Genomic DNA, 24,096 nt, shown 5'->3' with positions numbered 1-24,096 from the left:
TTAAAAATTAAAATCACTTTCATAATTATAAGTTGTAACAAATATTATTAGCTCACATATCTGATTACTTTCCAGTACTATATACATGTAGCAGCTGAGTTTGAAAAACCTGACATACTGTAACGGGTCCATGATACCATCAGTACAGTAGCCAGAAATCATAATAAATTTCAAAAATTATATCTTGGCTTACAAAATCTCAACAAAATTTTCTGTGAAACATAGTATTGTCTCTTTTTTTCCTCTGTTTAGTTTGTTTTTTCCTGACAAGGAGGGAAAAAAGTGGAATTTAGGAGACAGTCCTTTTGGTCAACAGAAGCCTGTGAGCAGTGAGCATGCGTTTGTTTACAGTGGCATTTGCAGTAGATTAACCAAACCAAGAGGGCATTTCAATTTTATTTTATTTTTCTTTTAAGTTCATGAATTTGAGTTTCTTGGTCAACTTTAATTTAATTTAACTGAAAAGACAAAGAACTTGTCAGTAGTTGGGAAAATGTAATGGCTCCTATCTTAGCTTTACAGCTTTGAATATTTATTTTTTAAGGAAAAGCTTTAAATAAATAAATGCCGGTTTTATATAAAAAAAAGCCAATTTCTTTCCTTTTCAAAAATGTTACGTATTTTTTTAATGCATTCAAATTAAGTATCTGCTTTCACAGTCATTTATTAAATCACCTTTATTAAATTTCCAAGACGGACGTGAGCCAATTTCTTAACCAAAATGTATACTTTCAATTTTACAATTAAAATATTAATTCATAATTAAATTCCCAATATTTAATTACTTTATTTTAACATTTATTTAATTTTCAATTTTTTTTTATCAACTTTATTTATTTACTCCACCTTTTCCTGGAAAACCCTAAATTCCCAATACCACTCTGGAGAATTAATGAACCAGAGTTTGTATTTTTCTCTGTAATTCTATAATTTTTTCTCAAAAATTTGTGTTAATTTCGAAGCTTTCTGTGTTCTCTGTAATGGTGCAGATTTGAGCTCACATCACTGCGATTTTCTCGGTGGCCAAGCTCAAACTGATCCAATTTCATTTCTGGGGTTTCATCTTTTCACCATTTCAGACAAAAAAATTGTGTTTTTAAAGATTCCTGTAAGATTGTAAAATTTTCCTGCGCCCAAATCTGTCTCTTAAATAAACTTAGCATTTACCCCCTTTAAAAAATTCAATTTTTTGTGTGATTTTTTTGGTTGACTGGGTGTAGAAGTATCTGAATCTTCAATGGGTAGGGTTTAAGTGAAGTTTTGAGGTTTTGGAGTATCTTAGTTTTTTCTTTGATTTGCATAAAAATGGAGGGAAGAGAGAATTTTGGTGTTGTGGTGGGTGATGAGGCTCCAGAGAGCTTCCATGTGGCTCCTAGAATTGAGAACAACTTGGACTTTTCAAGGGCGACCGTGCCGGCGCCGGCGCCACCGACGGAGGGAAAAAAGAAGAGAGGGAGGCCGAGGAAGTATGGGCCGGATGGGAAGCCGGCGTTGGGAGCGGTGACGGCGCTTTCGCCGATGCCGATTTCGTCGTCGATTCCGTTGACGGGCGAGTTTTCTGCTTGGAAGAGGGGTAGAGGGAGGCCTGTTGAATCTATCAAGAAGTCATCGTTTAAGTTTGAGGTTGAAAGCCCAGGACCAGGTATTTATATAGTTCTTTGATCTTTTGATTTAAGACTTTGAAAGTTTGAAATTGATGCCTTTAATCTTATGTTTTTAATCTTTGTAGGTTTTACTGTTACATCTGTTGCTAAGGTTTTATTTTTACTGTTGCATTCTAGCATGGTGGCTCTTGTCATTTAGCTCTTTAATGGAGGAGTATCATAAATGTTTTTTCTTTTTTCAATTTTTGGGTGCTAATTTATTTGGGGTAAATCATTTGGATTTTGGATAGTGAGTTATTTACAATGATCTGTGTTTTAGTGTGCAGTGAACTTTTTTGGATTTGGTTTTTGCTTTTGTGAGAGAGGTTTATATAGGGGGTGGGGTGGGGGGGGGGGGGGGTATGAGTGGACCCTAAGCTCTGATTCCTTTTCAGATCTAAATACAAAATTGTGAGGTGGATAGGGATATTTGTGGTTGACAGTGAGGTTGGTTTTTTGTTTTAGAGTAGCATATGGTACTCTTTATTTTCCATTATGAGGAGAAGAGGATTGCATTATCTGACCAAGGAAACTGTTGAGAGTAAATGGAGGGACCGTCTAATTTAGTAGGTTTAGCCTAATAGTGTTTATTAGATGATGTGCCACACTTGGACTGATCTAAAGTCTACACTAATAATTATTTTTAGCAGCTTCTAAGTGCCTTGTTCAATATTGGCATGATTTGAAAACTGGGTTTCAAAATAGAAATTTTGGTTGGAAATACTTTCAAAAAGTGGAACTTATTCATTAAAGGATGTGAATGGCTTTTGAGGGCCATAGGATCCATTGAAATGCAATGAAATGACTTTTAAAGTTCATGCAGGAGATTTGTGGTCTCCTAGGCTGATGTTTGGACGGAGGATTACTGAAGATTTTTGGGTGGACCTTCCCATGTGTGGAATTATAATAAAAAGAAAAAGTTAGGAAATGTAGGATTTTGATTAGATAATCTTAAACTCTACTTTATTCATCTTTTTGAACAGTAAAATGTTCTTCCAATTTTTGGTGATTTTAAACATTGAATCAAAGGGAAAGAAAATTATTCATTGATTCTTTGCCTTTTTTCTTTTGTTTTTTTGGTTTTTTTTCTTTTGTTTCTCTGTTGACATCCAAACATAGCCCTTTGTGCTGGATTCATTTCCACATCGTGACAATGGGACATGTGAGCATTGAATTGTTTTGTTTAAGATGTTAGAAATGCGTGTGCTACATGTAGCTTGGCTGTGGACATGACTTAATGTACTTGATTAGTGAAATAGAGTTTCAAGTTTGGAACCACAGTTATAGGGTATCTTGTGTGGGGTTGGATAGGTGTTGGTTTCTAGTCTCTCTGTCATATTATGGCATAGCAGAGGTTTAGAATTTCATAAACAACACATAGAAGGGCAGATATAGCAGAGGTTTAGAATTTCATAAACAACACATAGAAGGGCAGATGCTCTAGACTTGACTGATGGTGGTGACTGAGTAGATCCAGTTTAATGATTGTTAACTCGTTGGCAAGTACACCAATTTCTCTCAAGTAGTAAAGTAGTCGAAAGTCTGAGTGTCGAATCCACAGGGACTTTGTTTGTACTTAGATTGATGTAAACCCAATTTACAAGCAAGAAATATGAAATTTAAATGTAAAATTTAAAGAGACTAAGAGAGAGGAAGGATAAAAAATTTAAAATAGAAGATCAAGAGATAAGATAAAAATTAAAAAGATAAGAGATTAAAGTAAAAGATAAGAAATATAGAAGATAAAATATATAAGATAATGATAAAAAGATGAATTCAAAATTTAAAATATGTTGGGGTCTAGTATGCCTAGCTATCCTTGATGCAATATTAATGTTTTTCTCTATTTAATGTTTTTCCAATTTCCACCCTCATCTGCTAAGACACTCAACCCTGATCACTCACGATAAAAAGCCTAATTTATGTATTCTCTCCCAAATTCTTTAGCAAAGATAGAATAGTAAATTGCATGAAGCATGGAGATGTATACAGAGACAAAACAAAGTCACTCTATCCTTAGCAATGAAGTGTTTAGATGTCCTTTCCTAGTTCTTTAGAAATTACCATTTTCCAATAATGTATAATCCCTAAAACTAATACATGGATGATCAGGCCACACAATATCAATGAAGCATAAGAAAGAAACAATAAAAATTGACATTGCATTAAATAGATAATAAAAAAAGGTTACATTACAAGGGCATTTGGCTGTTAGGCTCCCAACAATGAGAGTTTTAGTCTCTTATTGTCATGAGAGGCTTTACACTTTAGGGGCTGATGTGGATAGAAGAAAATGAATGAATAGAGGAAGAGAAAGGGACAATAAACATAGAAAGAAGGTTTCTCCTATTAGAGATGTTCAGACTTAGGATATATCCATTAGAGAGCTTTGAGTCTCTGTGTCTCGTTGTATAGGGATTGGTATCTCAGTGTGTATTTCTCATTTCCTTCCTACTCCTTTTATAGGCCTAAGGTAACCTAATTTTAGCTTAATTTCCATGCGACCTCGCGCTTAGCGTGGGCTTTCATGCTAAGTGCGTCTTTGGGCTACTTCGTGGGTCTTCTTCACGTAGCGTGAGTTGACCGCTAAGCGAGGAGACACGTTGGGCTTGTCTTGCGCGCTAAACGAGCTGTCCCAATCTTTAACTTTTTCTTAAAGTTTTTGCATCAATTTTCTTCCAATGCACTTGAAATCTTCTTCTGTTAACTTCTGCTAATCAAAAACTGCAAAGATATTAATTTCTTTATTATTTCATTAAAAACAATGATAAATCAAAGAAATTGCAATCATTCTTAGCCAAGATTAACTATCAAATTAACTCAAATTTCGCAGTTATCAATAATGAATCTGAAATTAGTGTTAGGTATCTTATGTGGTTGATTCTCTATCATGTAATAATTTGATGTGTGCAGTTGACTTTGTTGTCCAATTAATATGAAAGAGTTGAAGTTAAGACATAAATGTGGCTTGTTGAATGCATCTTCTGTTTCTGGCTACAGTGTATAAAATGCTTTATTTGTTAGTTTTCTTATGAAAGCCTGTTGGTCAACATAGTTTATTTCCCTAAATTTATCTTGTTATTTTAAAACTTGTTTTCTTTAATTTCATGAATTGCTTTTATATGATGAACTGATTATTGCAATTTCTTTGTTTCTTTTCCTTTTTATCCTATTTATCTTTCCACATGCATTTTTATAGGCGAGGGAATAGCATACTCAGTTGGTGCCAATTTCACACCACATGTGCTCACAGTAAATGCGGGCGAGGTATTCTGCTCATTTCCTTTTAGGACTATATGCTCAAGTTTAAAAAGATTTTAGTTTTAATCCAGACAACTTGTTTATTAATATTGGGAATGTAAAGGCCATTTATTTTGATTACACTGACTTTAATGCCATTTTCATAAAAAATAATTTTTGATGAAAACAGAAAAAAAACCAAATTATCTCATCTCTAAAATGTAATAACTTAAAAAATGTAATATATATATATATATATATATATATATATATATATATATATATATATATTATTTTGTATTGTTAGAGATTTCATATCGACTAGTGATATGGCCAGAGCAATGTATATAAGTGGGGGACACCCCTCACCTCATAAGCCGAATTTGAGGTTGATTTAGACCCAAACCAAATTTTTAAGATAGTATCAGAGTCTATCCTAGCATTTATTTTAGGCCTATTAGGCCACCCAGATGTCTAGTTATGCAAACTTCATGCTCGAGATGTTCAGTTCTCAGCATGAGGAGGGGTGTTGGAAATCTTACATCAACTAGTGATATGGAAAAATTAGTGTAGGTAAGTGGGGGTAATCTTCACCTCACTAGCCAATTTTGTGAAGTTGAGTTAAGCCCACACTTAAATTCTTAGATGTATGTTTATTGTCCAAACTCCGCATTCATTTCTCTACTTATTGTCCAGTTTTGTTGTTTAATTTCATTATTGTTGTGCAGTGTGCTTACTTGTATTTGTGATTTTCTTATGGTTTCATCTCAGGATGTCACTATGAAGATTATGTCCTTCTCTCAACAAGGATCACGTGCTATATGCATTCTATCAGCAACGGGGACAATTTCAAATGTTACACTTCGTCAACCGTCTTCTTGTGGTGGTACTTTAACATATGAGGTGAGTCCCAACTTATGACATCAGCACAACAAGAAAAATAAGTTCAGTTATATGTTCCTCTACATTAAGTCAACTGCAAAATACGTAACACTAGTCACTGATGCACATGTTTTGTATGCAGCTGTCTGTCTTCCATGGTGTGCATTTATATTAGATATTCCATGTTAATTTTTATTTAAATGCTTTTTCTACTTTAGAAAGAAGTGCAGTTAGATGATATTAAGTGGAAATGGATGCCCATCAAATGCAGATCGTTTAAATTTTCTCAAAATAAATTAAAGAATCCGGGCTTTGTTGGCTAAACATTTTCTTTAGATCTGATTTTGGCTAGTGTACTCGGATAATGACCTTTATTATGTGATTAAGCTTCTCTTGCTAAATTTTCTGTAACTGCAGATGCTATTAGTTACAGTATACTTGGGTTGTCAGCTAATTGATTGCTATGATATTCTTGTTTAACTAATTTTGAAGTGACATTTGCTTCTCATTTACAAATTCTATATTTGGGATGCTGTTTTGTTTTTATATATTCATGATTTCTATCCAAATTATTTTTTTGAATTGTCCTCATAGCTTACCATAATATCTCTGAAGATTTGGTCTTTAACTGAAACGAATGGTGTTGTGTGAATGTGTGGTCTGTGTAGCTGACTTCACTAACTGGGGTAAGGCTTTTGTTATTATCCTCATAGCTCAACGCTATTAATGTAGTGTTCAACATCTTTTACTTATGACTACTCTGTCTGGATTAATCCCTTATATTGTGTTTGTTTTTGCATCCACATATCCCACACATTTACTCTCTTCAATCCACCTAAACATGCTAACTTTTGACCAAACACACAATTACTTTTATGTTTGCATGCTTGTTACATTTCAAAAACCACTTAGGACCTAAATTTGTGCTTTGACAACTAATGTTGTTTATTTTGCATGTTTATAATTATATATGGTTTCAAGATAAAATTTACATTGCTTTTGGAGTCCGAGATTTGACACATGGTTAAATCACTAACTTCATAAACAAAGATAACTCATCTTTTGCCATTAATTCACTAGCATCAAACTGATATTACATATATCTTCCAATTTCATTTGAGTGATGGCTGAAATGAATACATTAAATATGCCCATACTTAATTTTTGTTTCTACAGGGACGGTTTGAGATTCTTTCCTTGTCTGGTTCCTTTATGCCAACTGAGAATGGAGTTACCAGAAGCAGATCTGGAGGGATGAGTGTCTCTTTGGCTGGTCCAGATGGTCGAGTAATGGGGGGCGGACTTGCTGGTTTGTTGGTAGCTGCTGGTCCAGTGCAGGTAGAACCTTATGAAATTGTTAATCTGAGATTTTTATAATCTTTGTAAGGAAACATGACAATATTAAATCAGTGCAAATGCTGGTTGTTCAAATTTTTCCCATTATCATAAAGCTAGTTTTAATTTGTTTTATTGGTTAGATGAACAAGGCTCTTTGATAGGAATTATTATTATGAATTGTTTTTATGCTATGTCAATAACCCCGGAAATGTAGGAATAGACAACAAAATTATGTGTATGGTGGACATTTCAGTAAGCACTTATGTCACTATCTTCTGCATCAGGTTGTGGTGGCCAGTTTTCTTCCTGGTCACCAGTTGGAGCATAAAACCAAGAAGCAAAGGGTGGGGCATGTATCAACTATTAGCCCTTCACCTGTTAATCTTATCACTAGTGAGGAAATAATAGTCAGTTTCGGTGGAGTAAAGCCTATTATGACACCTGCTGCTTTTCAAGAAGAGAATATTGCTTCTTTTAACAATGGTCAAGACTATAGAAACTCATCAGTTGATGACAAAGATCCTTTGCCTGAAAAGGAGTCTAACCTAAGCCAATCAAATGCTGAGGCTGTATGCTAAACAAATTCCCTGTGAATTATTTGATGTTATGCAGAGTCAACCTCATTTAGGCTCTCACTCATGCTTGACTGACAGCTGACAATTAATTTACAAAGACAACTCTGATGGTCATATGAGTGTCACACAATGGTTTTGACTCAACAGTTGCACTCTTTGGTAATAGGTGTTAGCTGTCAAATCTGTTTGTTAGGTTTTCCACGTGTCATTTCTCCAGATGTATCTTTAGTATTGTTTACCCATTGTTTTAGCAATTAGATATAGGATATATGTTGTGTCATTTCCCCCCCTTATTTATATTGATGTTAAAAATGTGAGTGTATTAATGTGAGTGTTTCTGAACTGTAACTCTTATTATTTGTTAAAGAAATTGCATATCAGCCTCCCAGGTTTACCTTTTGGTACTAGGATTCTTTGCTCGAACTTGAAATTTATTTATGGCTTAAATATGTTGGAGATCTCTGATATATATTTGAATTTCAAAACTGATTCCTGAAAATTTTTTATTTCTTGTTAGGTCTTTGAAACTTCAAAGTTTTATAAGAGATCTTAGTTGTTAATTTTGGTTCAAAACATGATGTGTTCATTAGTTGAGCACTATACGTGCAAAGTCATGTCAAAGGTATTAATGACAAGACATGTCACCTAAATTTTTTTTTATTTAATTTAATTTAATAAATTATTTTATTAAAAAAAGAAAATGAAGTTAAAGTTTGTTGAGTTTATCTAAAAATGTTTCCAAAATACTAAACCAAGTCTTGAGTTGGTGAGTGTGTTGCAGTGAAACAAGGAAGCAATCCCTTTTTGTCTCCATTCTCTGGTGCATCTCTTCTCCATCTCCATCTTGTGTTTTGTCTACATTGTCAATTCTGCATCCTCTGGCAACTCATTCTTATGCTAACTTCAAACTTCAGCTTGTTAGACATTTAAATCTCACTTCTTGTGACACCCTCTATTTGATATACATATTTATATAATAAAATACATGAAAATGCGAAATTACATAAAAGAGATTTTATTTTTCAAACATAAAAGAGTTAACGCGGGTAACATGTTCACATCCACATTAATCATCAAATTAAAAACTTATCAAATAAGGGTATAAAAAATCTCTGGCCCAAAACAAGGTTGTCGATTTTTTTTTTCTGCAAAAGGAAGTTAAGTAGCGAAATGACATAAAGTAATCCAGCACGAGGTTCCTTAAAGTAAATAATATAAAAACCAATGTCCCAATGTCACATCTTATTAGAAAATTGTGCCCTAACATCCTCCAGCACAAGGTTACTTAAAGCAATTCATCTAGTCATCTGTTCCCATGAACACAAGGTTTGAGACCATCACAAAATTCAAACACAAACAATACACAGGAAGTGAGTTATTACATTCCTAGACAGGTAGAGATAAACGAAAACACACATATATATAGTATAAGTATAACAAACTTAACATAGCACAATTCGCATTATTTTACCACTTATTGCATAACATCACTTATCCCAAGGATTTAATCACAAAATCATATTTCACACCTTCGTATTAATCACGTGTTCATAACAATAAATATCAAGTACAACACAACATCTCGCACTCATACAATTCATTACCTACCATCACGCACCAAGTCACAATGATCATTACACATGCGCTATGCAATAGATACACTAAGACTTAATCCTATATGCAATGTGATACCATGTCAGTAAAAAATCTTGTTGGATGCCTAGGAGTAAATGACAAGATAGACCACACACTGCTAAGTTAGGTCACTCTCACTAAGTAAAATCATAAAGAGACCAGTTAGGGTCACGCTGTTTTGCCAGAATGCTCCAACCATGTGAGATCGACACATGCTTAAAGGAGCACTCAAATCAGGTGTATTTACTCCCAAGACCTAGACTCCGAAGAGTTCGTTAGGGCCTCTCCCTTTTGATTTAGATCCAACCCAGAAAACATTTTAACACGAAGGCTCTATCCATGAACTATACAACACACACAACTCTTTAATTATTCTCAAAATAATTTTAACTCGTTGTGCCTCAAAGTGATTCAACTTGTTGGGTTCCCGCAGTAGACCTCATCACAATACTCATTGCGCATTAATTCGTTGTCCTTAAAGGATCTTACAGTCGTGTGATTGTACAGTTTATAACTCATAAATCAATGCACACAACATCTCAATACACGTGTGATCTCACAATTTAACACATACTCAACTTATTACATACACCCAATCTCAATCACAATGTTATAATCCTAAAGCAATATGTTATCACACCTCATGAATGATATACACATCACACAATATTAATATATACTGACACAAACACAGACTTTACCTGTGAATTATGCAATACACACAACTACTCAATTGTTTTCAAAATCATTTTAACTCGTCGCGCCTCAAAGTGATTCAACTCGTCAGGTTCCCACAGTGGATCCCATCACAATACTCGTCGCGCATTAACTCATCGCCCTTAAAGGGTCTTACAGTCGTGTAATTATATAATTCATAGGTCATAAGTCACAACTTAATGCCATCACTTTACACTTCACAATAACATATATAATCACTTTGAGGAACGTATTAATCCCACACTTGTTCACAAAACATGTCTCATCACACCTCCCACTAACACATTATCACTTCTTATACATCATTGAGGGCATATAATCATTCACTTATTCCTTTGGTTAATAGCATAAAACATATGATCATATTATGGGGAACAAAACCCCTCAATGAATTTCAAGAAAACATGCAAGAATAAAAAATTCCCAAATTTATAGGTTTCTAGCATTCAAAGCCAAACACTTAATTAAATTATTCAATTCGCATCATGACATCAATTGATCCGTCAAACATGAACAATTCGTAGTTATCATTGTACGCTCAAAATTAAAACGCATAAACACCCCAAAATTAACTCTAATTTGATAATCTAAAGATCTTATATATGTTCACTTTAACCCTAATTGCAATATACTCATTTCTTACCTTTAAGCGGACTCGTGTGTAGTCGAAAAGCAATAACGTCTAGCAATTCTCTCAGATTCCTCAAACTTTTTCTCTTGTTATGAGAATTTTCAAGTGTTAGAAAGAAGAAATTTCCCAGTCTCCACACAAAGTGAATGAATTTCTCTTTTTCCAGATATTATTTTACAAATCCCAACAGTGAAAATGCCAGGATCATAATTTTACTGAGACAGATTTAAATATATGCAAAAAATAAAGATTTTAGGAGAGAAAAAAAATCGAATTTGAGAAGAAGAAAAAATATAAAAACATTGTAAATATAAAAAATTGATCTAATATGTATTTGTTTATAAATAAAATACTCTGAACATATTATTTATTCTATTTTTATATTTCATAAAAAAAACTTTATTTTAATATTTTATTAAATAAATAACCAATTAAAACATTTCTTTATTTTCTAAAATATCATTTTACTCTATTTATTTTCTAATGCTATGAAACCTTTATTTTAATTTTAAAAAATCCTTTTTTATTATTTATTTAATTTCTAAAAATTCTGTTAATTTTTAAATAAAATTCTTTTTTTTTATTTTAAAAAAACGGGATGTTACCCTTCTCAACAGCTCTCCGATCTCTCACACAAACCCACCCATGATCCAAGCCAAAGTCCCGAACAAATGATTCTCTTCAACCATATAACACACTGAATCCACCATAAATCGACCCAATTTACAGAACAATTTTAATCACCTTGAATCCTTCACCTTTGGGGACAGAGAAGGGAAGCACCATCAAGCCTTTATAAACTAAGTGTCTAGGCAAAACAAATACAAGTATATCTTACATGGAAACTATATACTAACAAATACAGTAGGAAAAAAAAACAGAATCATTACAATGCTACATTGACCCAATTCAGTATTGGTGAATACAACCATAAAGAATCAAGCAAAGAGTAGAAACTACACATGTAATATCAACCCTAGACGTGTAATAGAAATAATTTTAAAGGAAAAATGAAGAAAACCCTAGACGTGTTTCAGGTCTTTTAGAGAAGCAGCGCTGCGTGAACAAAGAAAGGAGATGGGTACAAAATTTCCTGTGAACTCTCCCTTCGCTCCAAGGTCTCTGACCGCTGGAGCTGTTTTCGGCACGACGACTTCCCGATGGCGTCCACCTTTATCTTCTCCGACTGGCTCTGCCGTTACTTCACGACAACTGTGGCGTCGGTGGAAGGCATGTCCTGCACCATCTAGGCAATGTACTGCATCGCACAGATCTAACAAAGATAAAACCCAAATCGCATAAATCTAACAAAACAAAACATAGATCTAACAAAATTAAACATATATTTGTCTTTCATTCTCAAATCTATCAAAATAAAACACATATCTAACTAAATAGTTTGTCTCGGAAACTAGTGCGACCTCTGGTCAGAAATTGACTGCAGATCTGACATCACCATCGAAGTATTCGACGTCGAAATCTGGCCGGAGCATCATATCTTCAGCGATTCCAACTGGGGCCCCATTTCGTAACGCTATATATTTTGTGAAAGGGGTGGGTGGAGATGCCGTGACCTTGGTCGGTGACGGCGACATAGTGGAGTGGTGGTAGCGGTAACGTGGTGCGGTTGCCTGCGGTGGAGAGATGGTGGTGCACGGTGGTGGGGGATAGAAGAAGATCAGGGAGAGAGGAGAGGCAAAAGAAAAGGAGAAATGGGGAAAGATAAGTAGAAGTAGAGAAAAAAGAAAAAAAAAATTGGGACTCTGACTTTATTTTCTTTTTAATAATTAAATTAAATATAAAAATAAAATAAAAATTCAAGTGACACGCATTGATACCTCTTATGTGGTCCTACTCCTACATGTGTATGGTTGATGTATCCAGGATATTATTTGGACGTACACTAAAGGTATGGATTTTTTAAATTAGAAGTAAATTTTTTTCAGATTAGTTGTGAAATTTGGATATATTTAACGGATTTTCAATATATTCAAGCCTTTATTTATTTTTAAAAGAATTGTTGTCATATATTTGTGATTTTGATCAAGTAAAAAAAGTATGAGATTGTGCTTATTATTTAGTTCAAGAATTATTGGCATTTGAGGGTGCATAAATTCTGATTTTATTATTCAAATTTTAGCCATGCAAAAGACAATTGGAGCTTTCATGGTCTCCATCTTTTATATATTATCTTGTCATATAACTGCTGTAATATTCAAATAATTAGTTGTTTTTATCATTTTTTTTGCCTGAACTAAGCTAAATGAAGACTACAACACAGCCTGCTAAATGAAGACTACAACACAGCCTGAAATACAACATTCAGTTAATTACGATGTTGAAACTTGAAACAATGTCATGTCTCTCCACTACCAAACTAACTTTTGGATCAGACCATTTAAAATTATATTTTCACAACCACTTTAACTTGAATTGGTTCCAAAGTATCCTTAATTTGTCCGAATCATATCTAAATTTATTGTATTATAATAGGTGCAAGTGTGCAAATATTTCGATGCATTTCTTGCAATATCTTGATGCTCTATACCTCTTAACTTCTTTTTCTTTGTTAATACCCAATACCATAGAGAAAACTATATCACCCTTTTCGGCTAAAGCATCAAGTATGAGTGGAAAAAGGAAAGGAATATCATGGAACTATTTCTTAATGGTAAAACTTGAAAGTCAGATGAAAAAGGGATTTCTACATTTTTATTTATTTTTGGTGGCAAGAGATTATTTCTACATATGCTGCTTCGTAGCATGCTTCTAGACATCACTTTTTCCCCTTATCCATGTGACTGTTAGCTAGAATTAACTTCCAAATCGAAATATGCACCGAATAATTGTTTTACAGTAATAACTATGAAAGTTAAAAAATGTCATATAATCTGTAATTATAATTGAATGATCGATCGTATAAAAACGTTTTAATGTGAGTGCATAGAATATTTACTTCGTACCAAATCACTCTAATCCTCCTGCTTGAGTAGGGTATTTCCCAAACACTAAAGAAAGTAATTTTCAGTTAGAACTGATCATTCACTAAGCATTGTTTCTAAGACATTTCCTTCAATGATAGAAACATAACATAAAAAACAGTCTCTATTCACTAAAAACGTTTCAAGAATGAGTGGAACAGCCAAACAAACTGGTCATATAGATCAAAATTCTACTCCAAAAGTTCCTTATTATTATTCTCACCCCACAACAAACTTGATGTGCTCAAATGTTCTGCTTTCCATCCTTCATTAACTCTCTCTATAAACTCTTCCACTCTTCTCTTCAGCTCATCATCATCTTCCTCACTGTTGCAGTCGCAATTATCATTACCTTCACTTCCAACTTTGTCCACCACCACTTCTTCTTTGGCATGTTGTGACACTTCTCTTGCTTGTGGAGAAAATGTGTTTTTGTTTACTAAACTCTTGGAAATTGCTCCTTCTATACCTGTGTTTGTGGGCATGGACAAACGGATTTGTTCACTCTCTTGATCAAAACTAAGCTTGGGCTTCAAGTCCACTAGGATAATGACTATGATCAAATTGCAGAAGCAGAAAATGAAAGCATAGCTAGAAGCTGCCTGAGTGATGTACTCAATCACAGAATCTAACATGGCTATGGAATATGAAAAAGTAAGAAGGCGAAAGTGGTTTGCTTGAGTTAGACGCGAGTTGAGGATTTTAGGTCTATTTAAAGTGGTGTTTGGATAGACGCAAACGTGGATAGAACCTTCTTTTTTTATATATATAGCAAATTTTAAGGTGAATGCTTTCCGAAAAGAACAATACAATATATATATATATATATATATATATATATATATATATATATATATATATATATATATATATATATATATATATATATATATATTATTTTTTTAACTGTGTTATGATTAATTTCTATAAAAAATCTGATTAATTATTTTTAATGAAATTTTATTCTTTCAATTATATTTTTTTTTTCATTTACAAGCTAAAACATAAGAATCAGTCTAGTACTACTGGGACTAACCAGGTTGATGCATATCTGTAAGTGGGATGTTCGATCCAACTGTACGTGGGGCTTTTATTCTATTAAATTAATAATCAAAAGTCTGTTGTACTCACATGCAATGCAACTTTAATTCTTAATTGGTCATAGCCACATTGCTCTATGTCATCAACTTAGGCATCACCCACCAAACTTTATTATGCAGCATTCACTTTTCTATCTCTGGATCCTTGCCCTGATTGACTTGTTAGTCATTTTCTCTCTCAATAATCATGGGCAGTTAGAATTAAAATAATACTAGATTGATTGCGATTTTCTGGGGTGTTGAAGATCTTCAAAAATTTGGACCATGATCCACTGAAAACGACCAAGGACCTAAGTAACTAAACCATTTTGGCTGTTGTTGGCTAATTGTTTTGTCTTGTTTTGTTTGCTTGAAAATGTTACAACTGATGTTCATGGCTTGTCTATTATATTTGGTGGCCATATAAGAAATGTGGATATATAAGCATAACCTCATTGAAGGGATGCAACGAACCAAAGAAAGAACTATGTAAGACAACGAAAGCAGTCCTTTTATTATTGAGGATGAATAATGTATGACAATTTTGGAATGAATTTTTCTCCTTTGTTTTTTGTTTTACCGAGTCATCGTCGTACAAAGGAAAAGTGCATACAATCACTCTTGACTCATTCTTTTCTTTTTTAGATAAATACCTTTAGTTTTGAATCATCTTAATTAGTCCTTTTGCTTAAGAAATTCTTAAGTTAGGAATCTTCTGACTTTAAAAAGCATTTATAAATAAATTTATATTTACTTTACTTCAAGAAAATCAGTGAAGATTTGGTGTATACGTCTCGATAAATTTTACATCCAAATCAAAATATTGATGCCAGGGTCAATATAATTTGCTTCAATAGAATCTGCCTCAATCACCTCTAACATGAAACCAAATAGGTTATAAATAATGAACTCACCATGAAAAATTATTAAAGGAGAGTGCTACTGATAAAGGCAAATGCTTTTGCTAGAAATTAACGCAATTTGGGGCCAAAACAAATGAGTAAATTTGTTATCAACTGATTAGGTTTTTCTTTACTCATTTATGGACATAACAAATTAATTATAATTAAAATGAAATTCTACCATTTTATTTTTATTTTATTTTCATTTCTAACGTAATAAATGATATATTATTTTGTAGTATGTTTGAAAGGCAGCTTCTAGTTTAGTTTTTTTTTAATAAATGAAAAACTTATTTGACTATGGTAATAGAGTTTGATAAACAATTTTATTTTAGTAATTTGTAGCATTTCCTGAGACGATAATAGCGTTTTAACTTGTAGTTTCTAATATACTATTTCTTTTTTATATTTAAATTACTTATTAACTTTACTTTTTATCTTCTTTTTGATAAGACAAATTAAGTTTTATTAGTCCTTTTTTATCTTTCTGCTTTCACAAACCCGTACATTTTAATTTTTAACTACAAGCTAATTTTTAAATTTCAGTTCACTTATTAACTACTTTTACCAAACATGAACCGATGGTTTTGACTTTGTATTTGCTTACAATCCAAATTAGATAGTTTCAATGATAATATAATGACTTTGTATATATTCATCAAAATTTATCTTTTAAATTGGGAATAGGGATAAACAAACACATCAATATCATTTTTTAATAGGGATAAACAAACACATCAATATCATTTTTAATAGCAAATGGGTAGTCAAGTAGTTATTAGATTTCTTTTACTTGTCAACGTTTCAAATTAAAAATAAGTTTGAAACGAAAATGATACAAATAAATTAAAAAAATGAAAAAAAAATATTTAATGACATTTACAGGATAGTGGACCAAAGTTTGAAATTTGTTTTGTGCACCACACAAGTGTAGTCCCCTCCCTCCCAAGACTCCCCTAGCACCAGGCCTATGCTAAGGTCATTAACAACTTCAATGTGAATTGTATCACCTTCACTAACTCAGACTCTGGTGTACTTGGTCCCTTGTTATCCTCCATCAATCTCCTCATATCTCTATGCTTCTTCTCTTACCCTCTCAACCAATTGGCTAAGACCATTCATCAACCCACACAGTTTTATGTCAACTCCAAATCAGTAGGTAACACTACCCCCCAAAATAAAGTTCTCATCGTTCTTTTTTTTTGGAAATTATGTATCTCTCTCTCCTTTAAGGCTAGGCCTAAAAATATTGTTGTAACTAACGTATAAAAAGGACAACAAGTTGTAACTCTAAGTAACAAATGTTAACAACCAACCAAAAAATCAAGTATTGGAACTCACGTGAACTCAAATTTGTGAATCCTGATAATATTTAGTATTAGAGTATGTGTGTGTTGTTGTACTTGAATTGATGTGGGACTCAACTGAGTAGTGAGTAAGTATGTTATCTTCTCCCCCCCCCCCAAAACATTAAAGAGAGGTGTGGCTCAAATTTCTTCTTTCATACTTATCTTTATCTTTAAAAAAAAAATCCACAGAACAAAATGGATAGTGAATTAAAGTTCTATTTTCATAAAAAAAATAAGCAATTTTCCCTTATAAAAATAAATAAATAAATTATATGTAGTATGTGGTTCACAATTAGTTTCTAGTAATTGATCCATATCTTGCATGCCCTTTAGTTGTACAAAGTACACTGACCCCAAACATCATTGTTCTCCGACATTAGGAATTAGGATGTTGAGAAGCAATAGAAACATCTGCTGAGTACTGGGTCAGTGTAACTTTGGTTTCTGTTATGTTTTAAGAGTTGCTACCAGTAGGATGATTGGTAAGCATTTAGTAACGGTATCACAGTTATCAATATTGAAAAATGGACCTGCCAACTGAAACAGCGAAGTTTCAATAATTGAAAAAAGAAAAATTATAATTTAAAAAATATATAAAAATAGTTTGAGTTGATATTTACTTAAATAGTGAAATACATCTCTAATTTTATCCATAAAATTAATAATAAATATTTTTGAACTTATTTTTATTAAATAAGTATTTACTAGAAATTAAATATTTAAATAATTATGTGGAAAAAAAATTTCGACTCCTCCTAAAATACATTCCTGAATTCGTTTATGCCTAATACCATGTTAAGATCATTATTAACTATTAACTATTCAATGATAATTGTATCACCAACTCAGACTCAAATGCACTTTATACTTGGTTCCTAAGGTTAGCAACTAAACAAAAATAAAATAATACTATCCAAAGCGATTTGATCTAGTGAAAGCATGTTAGGTTCATAAGGTTCAAGTGTGTATAAGAATACTCCATAAGAAGATCTTTGGCATGGGAAAAGTATATCCGCGGGAGTATCATGTCACTCATTTTTTTTCTTTTCTTTTTCCCCACACAAACCAAAAAAGAAAAAAAGAAATTTGGGCGTGAATTCAATTTCTATTTTCATTATAAAAAAAAACATGTTCTCTCCTTATAGAAAAAAAATTGTATATTTTGCATGTGCCATTTAGTTGTACAAGCCCACGTCATTGTTCTCCGACCTTAGGAATTAGGATGTAGTGCTGAGAAGGAATAGAAACATCTACTTGCATGTACCCTTTGGTTGTACAAGCCCCAAACATCATTGTTACTTTGGTACTGTGTTTTTTAAAGGTTGAAATGTGGACATTTACTAATGGTATCGCAGTCACAGATATTGAAAAATGGACATGCAAACTGAAACACTGAAGTTTACGACAAATTGAATGTTTTAATTGATGGGTTTTGTTATATGTCCTTATTTTCTCTATGCAAAAACATTTAAGAAAGTAATTCGTGATCCATTGTCTAACAACTTTTAACTTTTCTTGGAATAATAGGTTCTTGATATGCTTTCATTCTTCTCAATAAAAAATATGAGAGTTAAAATTTCAGTTCATAGATTGGGTTTGAGCATTGTCCATACTTCAATTCCATTAACCAACAGAGTTTGTGAGTGTTTCTTAACCTAATTTTGGAAGCAGAGTGTAGTTGCTGCTTCTTATAATCTCGTTAGTAAATATGGTAAATGGAAGCAACTGGTTAAAAGCAATATTATTGTAGTCATTCCCTGTTTTAGTGAAGTGTGATTTTTATATTGTTGTAGGGATTCTATTATTTCAATAGAGAGGGTGATACTTCTATTCCTGATGCTACGACTAAAGCTGAAGAATTTGCTCAAAGGTGGGTCTCTTAATACATCCCCTTTTCAGTCCACTTTGAGAGCTTGGCTGCATGACAAAGACCTTTTTTTTTATAAAATAAACGACAGGAATAATGTTTCTAGTGAATCTTAGGCTTGTACTGTTTACTTTGTGTTATATTTATATATAATATTTTAATTCAAATTAATATGAATTAGTATTGCATCTTTTGCTGACACATTTCCTGCAAAAAGGTTTGCTAGAATTATTGAAGATTTCAAAAAAGATCCTGCAAGGCAAGGCGTGCCTCTTGATGTCCTTGTATGTTCTTTAGCTATATACAAATAACAAAATAAAATGCAGCAGTTTTGGTTACATGTCTAATTTCTCCCTTCTTCATTTTCCTTTATTTCTCTCTTTTTTCCCGGGTGTTCTAGCTTCCATGCAAACTTCGTGAGCAAATCCTTAAAGAACTGGGATTCAGGGATATCTTTAAGAAATAAAGGTAAGATTAACTGTGCAATATGGGATTCTGTGTGCAAAAAGCTTATACTATTCAGTTAAAATGTTGAAGAAAAGCATGCATATATTTTATTATAGGGGTGAAATAATGTAACATCTGACATGAAGAATACAGTGAAATTTAATGGCATTCTTCTCTTAATGTTGTTGGCTAGAGGCCTAATATATATTAGCCAAAGTCGAAGAAATTTAACATCATTAGTCTTCAGTAGGAGGGGGAGGGGGAATGGTCTTGTGACTAACAATAAACCATGTTGTTTTAATTTACTCAAGATTTGTAATTCCTCTTTGATTGAATGCAACAGGATGTAGAGAATGCAAATGCCATATCCCTATTTGAGAATGTTGTTCGTCTTAATGATGCCATTGTAGATGAAGGGAAACGACTAGAGAATTTAGTTAGAGGAGTTTTTGCAAGAACATACTTGATCTTGGTGCTTCACATGTTGGTTGATTTTCTGTGTGTAATTTTGGTCACTTCTGTCGTAATGATTCTCAATATAATAAACCCCACAAACTGTGAATAGGCTCAGTAAGAAATTAACCAAACTCAATACAGAGTTGATTTAATACTCAAGGAACAGTAGCTGTAAACTTGCATTCAGTAACAGTAACAGAATTACATAAAAATGACTTGTGTTGAATAAAGGTTCCAGAGAAGGAAGAAGAAAGTTCAGAGAGGAGGAGGAAAATATCCAGAGAGGGAAAGGGGATGAGTTCTCAGCATCTTCTTGCATAGTTCTTTTCCCCTTCCGCCAGTGACTTAAATCCTTTGGTTAGAAATCTTGCTTCTGGTGCTTTAAGTTGTAGCAAGCTGATGAGTCATCAACTCGTATCTCACATGCTGCAACTGATTTATCTCATTCAGCCTCTGACCTGGCACCTTTTTCAGCTTCATTACATGTCAATATCTGAAACCATGAGTCTTGGAATAGACTGGACCAGCCTACCTGTTCATGCAAACATTGATTTTAGTTGCTTAATGTTCCTTGTTACTGTATCAACCCTTAATTGCTCCACTTTCCCATTGTCTGGTTTGGTTAAGTCACTCTTCACTATAGGAGTGCATGGTGTGGCTGATGATGTTGAGAATATGATGATCCTTTGCTACTCTCGATTGACATTTGACAGTACTTGGCTAATTGTTAGTGACATTTACTCATTTTCTTATCTATCATCCATGTACAGAACCATAGGCTGACAATTTGAGTAGGAAACCAAAACTAACTTCATACTAAATTTATTTGCCTAATTGAAGAAGCCAGTTTTTGTTATTTATTACAATCATGGCAGAGTTTGGACCTTGGAGGATTATATAACTAGCTTTAGTTGATCGTTACCTTTTTCTTCCCTCAATTTCTTGAAGCTTGCAGAGGTTTTCTCTAGGGATGGAATGTCTTTTTCGGTTACTTGTCAAAATCTTGTCACTTGACCTTGGGTTATTGATGATCTTGAATCTTTCAAAATGAAATGGAGCAAGAAGTCCTGGAAGAAGGCAAGTGTCGTATGGCTAATGAAATATACAATTTTATGATGGATTTTATGTCTTCTGCTGTATTTTTCAGGGGTGGTATCCTAATCTCTTTTACATTGGCAGGTAATCATATTTGTTGATAACTCTGGTGCAGATATCATTTTGGGTATTATTCTGCCATTTGCAAGGGAGCTACTTCGGCGTGGGAGTCAGGTTCACTAGCATTTTTTCCCTCTATCATTTGAGTTTTTTGGTCAGGCTGTTTAAAACCTATTCCATAACTAAATATTGTCGTTTGTGGTTCATCTTTCTTATGTTTTACTTTTGGATTTCAAATAGGGGAGGGACAGGGAAGGATATTGGTAGCCTTTTTATCATTGAGCACAGTAGATAAATGTCTTGAAATACTTGGATTTGTTTTGCATTATAGGAATATAAAGGAACTAAAGATTTTTTTAATTTTAAATAATTTATAGTAAGTATTTTAACTAAATCAGCTTAACTCTTATTGGTGGTTGACATGATTCATTTTTAGTATTGCCTTGCTTTAGGTGTAATAGTATTTGCCCATTTTTTAAGATCTGTGTGAAATTGCTCTTAATGATCGCCTGCTTCAACATATTTTATGTGATCTGAATGCAGGTTATATTGGCTGCTAATTACTTACCTTCCCTCAATGATGTGACTTATGCTGAGCTAATTAAAATTATATCAAAGGTAACAAACAATTAGGTCTGGCAGTTTATGGTATGACAAAGTTCTTTCCTAACTCTATCATGTTGATTGCCAGTTAAAGGATGAAGAAGGACGTCTCGTGGGTGTCGGTACTTCAAATCTTCTAATTGCCAACTCCGGAAATGATTTACCTGTAAGAAAATTAGAAGTATATTTTCTGTTATATTAGGAAAGTTCTGGTTACTATGTAGTTATTGGCCTATGATGTCAGCTCATTGACTTGTATGGTGATTACATTACTTTCTTCTTTCTTGTTTTGTTCAATGGATTGCAGGTTATTGATCTTACAAGGGTGTCACAGGAACTTGGAAACCTTGCCAATGATTTAGATCTTGTCATCTTAGAAGGGATGGTAAGCTCTTCCTTCCACATTATATGCTTTCTGTTGGGTTAGACAAGTTGCAAATTCCGACAGTTGGGTTGAGCAAGTTTTAAGCTCTATTTTTGGGTTCTTAGTTTCTTCAATTTTTGCTTCAGTGATGCCTATACACTTATCCAATTAGCTTTATCACATTGGTGCTTCGTAAACACTAAACACCGACTTATTTCTTTTGACAGGGTCGTGGAATAGAAACAAATCTTTATGCTCAATTTAAATGTGATTCCCTCAAGATTGCTATGGTAATGCATTTTATCATTTTTTACTGATGAAAAATTGAATTCTGATGATTTCTATTCTTTCATATTTCTTTTTTGTCATTATTTTATAGGTAGAACATCCTGAGGTTACAGAATTTCTTGGGTCACGTTTTTATGATTGCGTGATCAAATATGATGAAGTTTAGAGCTTAAAATTAAGGCTGATTCTTTACTTTGATAAATACCCAACACTACATTTGCAATTAGTGTAGGCTTATTGTTTCAACTACATATGCTTCCAAATCAAAATTCAAAATTTTAGACCCCGTTCGGAGTGGTAGTAAGTTTTTAATTTTTTTTTTCAAATGTAATTTTTAAAATAAAAGGCGTCTAATAAAAATGAAATGAAATTAATTTTTAATTCAATTTCAAAACAGTTTTATATTTATTATCAAAATTAAGAATTTTTTTTTTTGTAAATTTGGTTTTTAGTTTTAATTTTTAAAATAACATTCTAACCACCGTCACCGTATCACCATCACTAACTCACCCACATGATTTCACCTTCATTAAAAAATAAATAAATTTATATTCAACCTTAATTGACCCATGTGACCTGACACATGTTTTCTCCCTTAGACATGACCCTAGTTGGATCGGTGAGTCACCAATTTAACTGCAAACATGACCAGGTCGTACTGGGTTGCATTGAGTTCAATGCATGATTGATTCGATAAGCAACTCAATTGGCCAAACCATCAGGTCGCGATCGAACTAGTTCAACCAGTCTGATCGATTCAAGTTTTAAAACATTATCATCACCATTCTACTGTTACTATGATCACCATCACCATTTCATCATCATCGTCGTCATCACTATTTCAGTCCCACTACTAGCATCATAACCACCACCATCCCGTTACCTCTGTCACCACCATTATTTCATTATAAAGTAAGATAAGATAAAATGATTGACTTGTTTTATTTATCTTCAATTTGTAACATCTTTTCAAAAACTTAAAATAAAAAATAAATCATAACTCAAAACTAAAAACAAGAAATCAATTGGGACCTTAATTTCTCAAATCTTACAATGACTCTTTGTTCCAACGCTTATAAAACTTTAGAGTTCATGAAGTTACAGTGATTGTTGAGTTAAAAAGTTATTTGGTTCATTTAATTTCAATTATTGCGAAACATTTCCCATATCATATAAATATTGTAAATACTTTTGAGTATAGACTATGTTTATTATGATTCACCATTCATTGAAAATAGTATAAGGTTTGTGTTTTTATTAAAACTTAGTTTGTTGTATGAGCTTGAAGAGACTTGAAATTATTTATTGGAGAAGCAACTGAGAAAAAAATACTAGAACATTATTTAGTGAGAAATGTTAATAGAAAGTTAAGCATTAAAAGTAATATTAGGTTGTGAGAAAAATCAGTATAAAGATATTGCATGCGTGCACCCTTTACCCCGTTACTTATGTATTCTATTGCACTAACATAGAAGGTAGGTTAGAATTGTATAGTTGAAACACTTTTGATTTTAAATTCGAAAGGTTTTATAAAATTGAACATCATCTGTCAGATGACAGTCCTTTCTTAGCTTTGTCTACTTATGTGTTCAACCATTTCAAACTTCTAATATTATCTACTTTAGAATTATTTAAAAAAAATTTTGCAAAACACACACACAATTAAGTGCCTTCTTTATATTTTCTTTTGTCTTGACAACAATTATACAAGTTTGTTCTCATGCACTATTCACAAATTACATTTACCTTGTATTTAACGTGTTCCGCTAAACTAATTTTTGAGGAATTATTTTTTCGCTTGTTAGTTTGTGCGGAGCTTGTGAAAATAAAGAATATTAATGCTTGTTTAATTTTCAAGAATATTTTTTTAATCTTTATTAATAATTATATAAATATTATTTTTTATACAAAATCTTTAATAGTATATTTTTTTTAGTTGTTTGT

The 24,096-nt window shown here is 32.8% G+C and overlaps 1 protein-coding gene, 1 long non-coding RNA gene and 1 other non-coding gene across 3 annotated transcripts; 2 read left to right on the top strand and 1 right to left on the bottom strand.

The window, feature by feature from the left end:
- Positions 1–453: 453 nt before the first annotated feature.
- LOC100776862 (AT-hook motif nuclear-localized protein 6) lies at positions 454–8,070 on the top strand. Its single transcript, XM_003536145.5, has 5 exons — positions 454–1,642; positions 4,843–4,910; positions 5,655–5,786; positions 6,942–7,103; positions 7,388–8,070. Exons 1-5 carry the CDS (start codon positions 1,306–1,308, stop codon positions 7,679–7,681), a joined length of 993 nt encoding a protein of 330 aa, XP_003536193.1. The 5' UTR covers positions 454–1,305; the 3' UTR covers positions 7,682–8,070.
- A 3,331-nt stretch (positions 8,071–11,401) lies between these two features.
- LOC100776504 (uncharacterized) lies at positions 11,402–12,423 on the bottom strand. Its single transcript, XR_136889.5, has 2 exons — positions 12,083–12,423; positions 11,402–11,934 (listed from the first exon to the last, which is right to left on the bottom strand). It is a non-coding gene; the product is annotated as an uncharacterized lncRNA (long non-coding RNA).
- Positions 12,424–14,275: 1,852 nt separating this feature from the next.
- LOC100777202 (damage-control phosphatase At2g17340) lies at positions 14,276–22,494 on the top strand. The gene is made up of 11 exons (XR_005886880.1): positions 14,276–14,296; positions 18,766–18,842; positions 19,057–19,123; positions 19,630–19,769; positions 20,691–20,819; positions 20,922–21,011; positions 21,441–21,515; positions 21,589–21,666; positions 21,808–21,885; positions 22,092–22,154; positions 22,244–22,494. It is a non-coding gene; the product is annotated as a damage-control phosphatase At2g17340 (transcript).
- Positions 22,495–24,096: the final 1,602 nt, after the last annotated feature.

This window comes from Glycine max, chromosome 10 (assembly GCF_000004515.6).
Source record: "Glycine max cultivar Williams 82 chromosome 10, Glycine_max_v4.0, whole genome shotgun sequence".
In the NCBI taxonomy this organism is placed as follows: Eukaryota; Viridiplantae; Streptophyta; class Magnoliopsida; order Fabales; family Fabaceae; genus Glycine; species Glycine max.
Note: the sequence above shows the minus strand (reverse complement) of the source record. Positions and strands in the feature narration are given on the sequence as shown.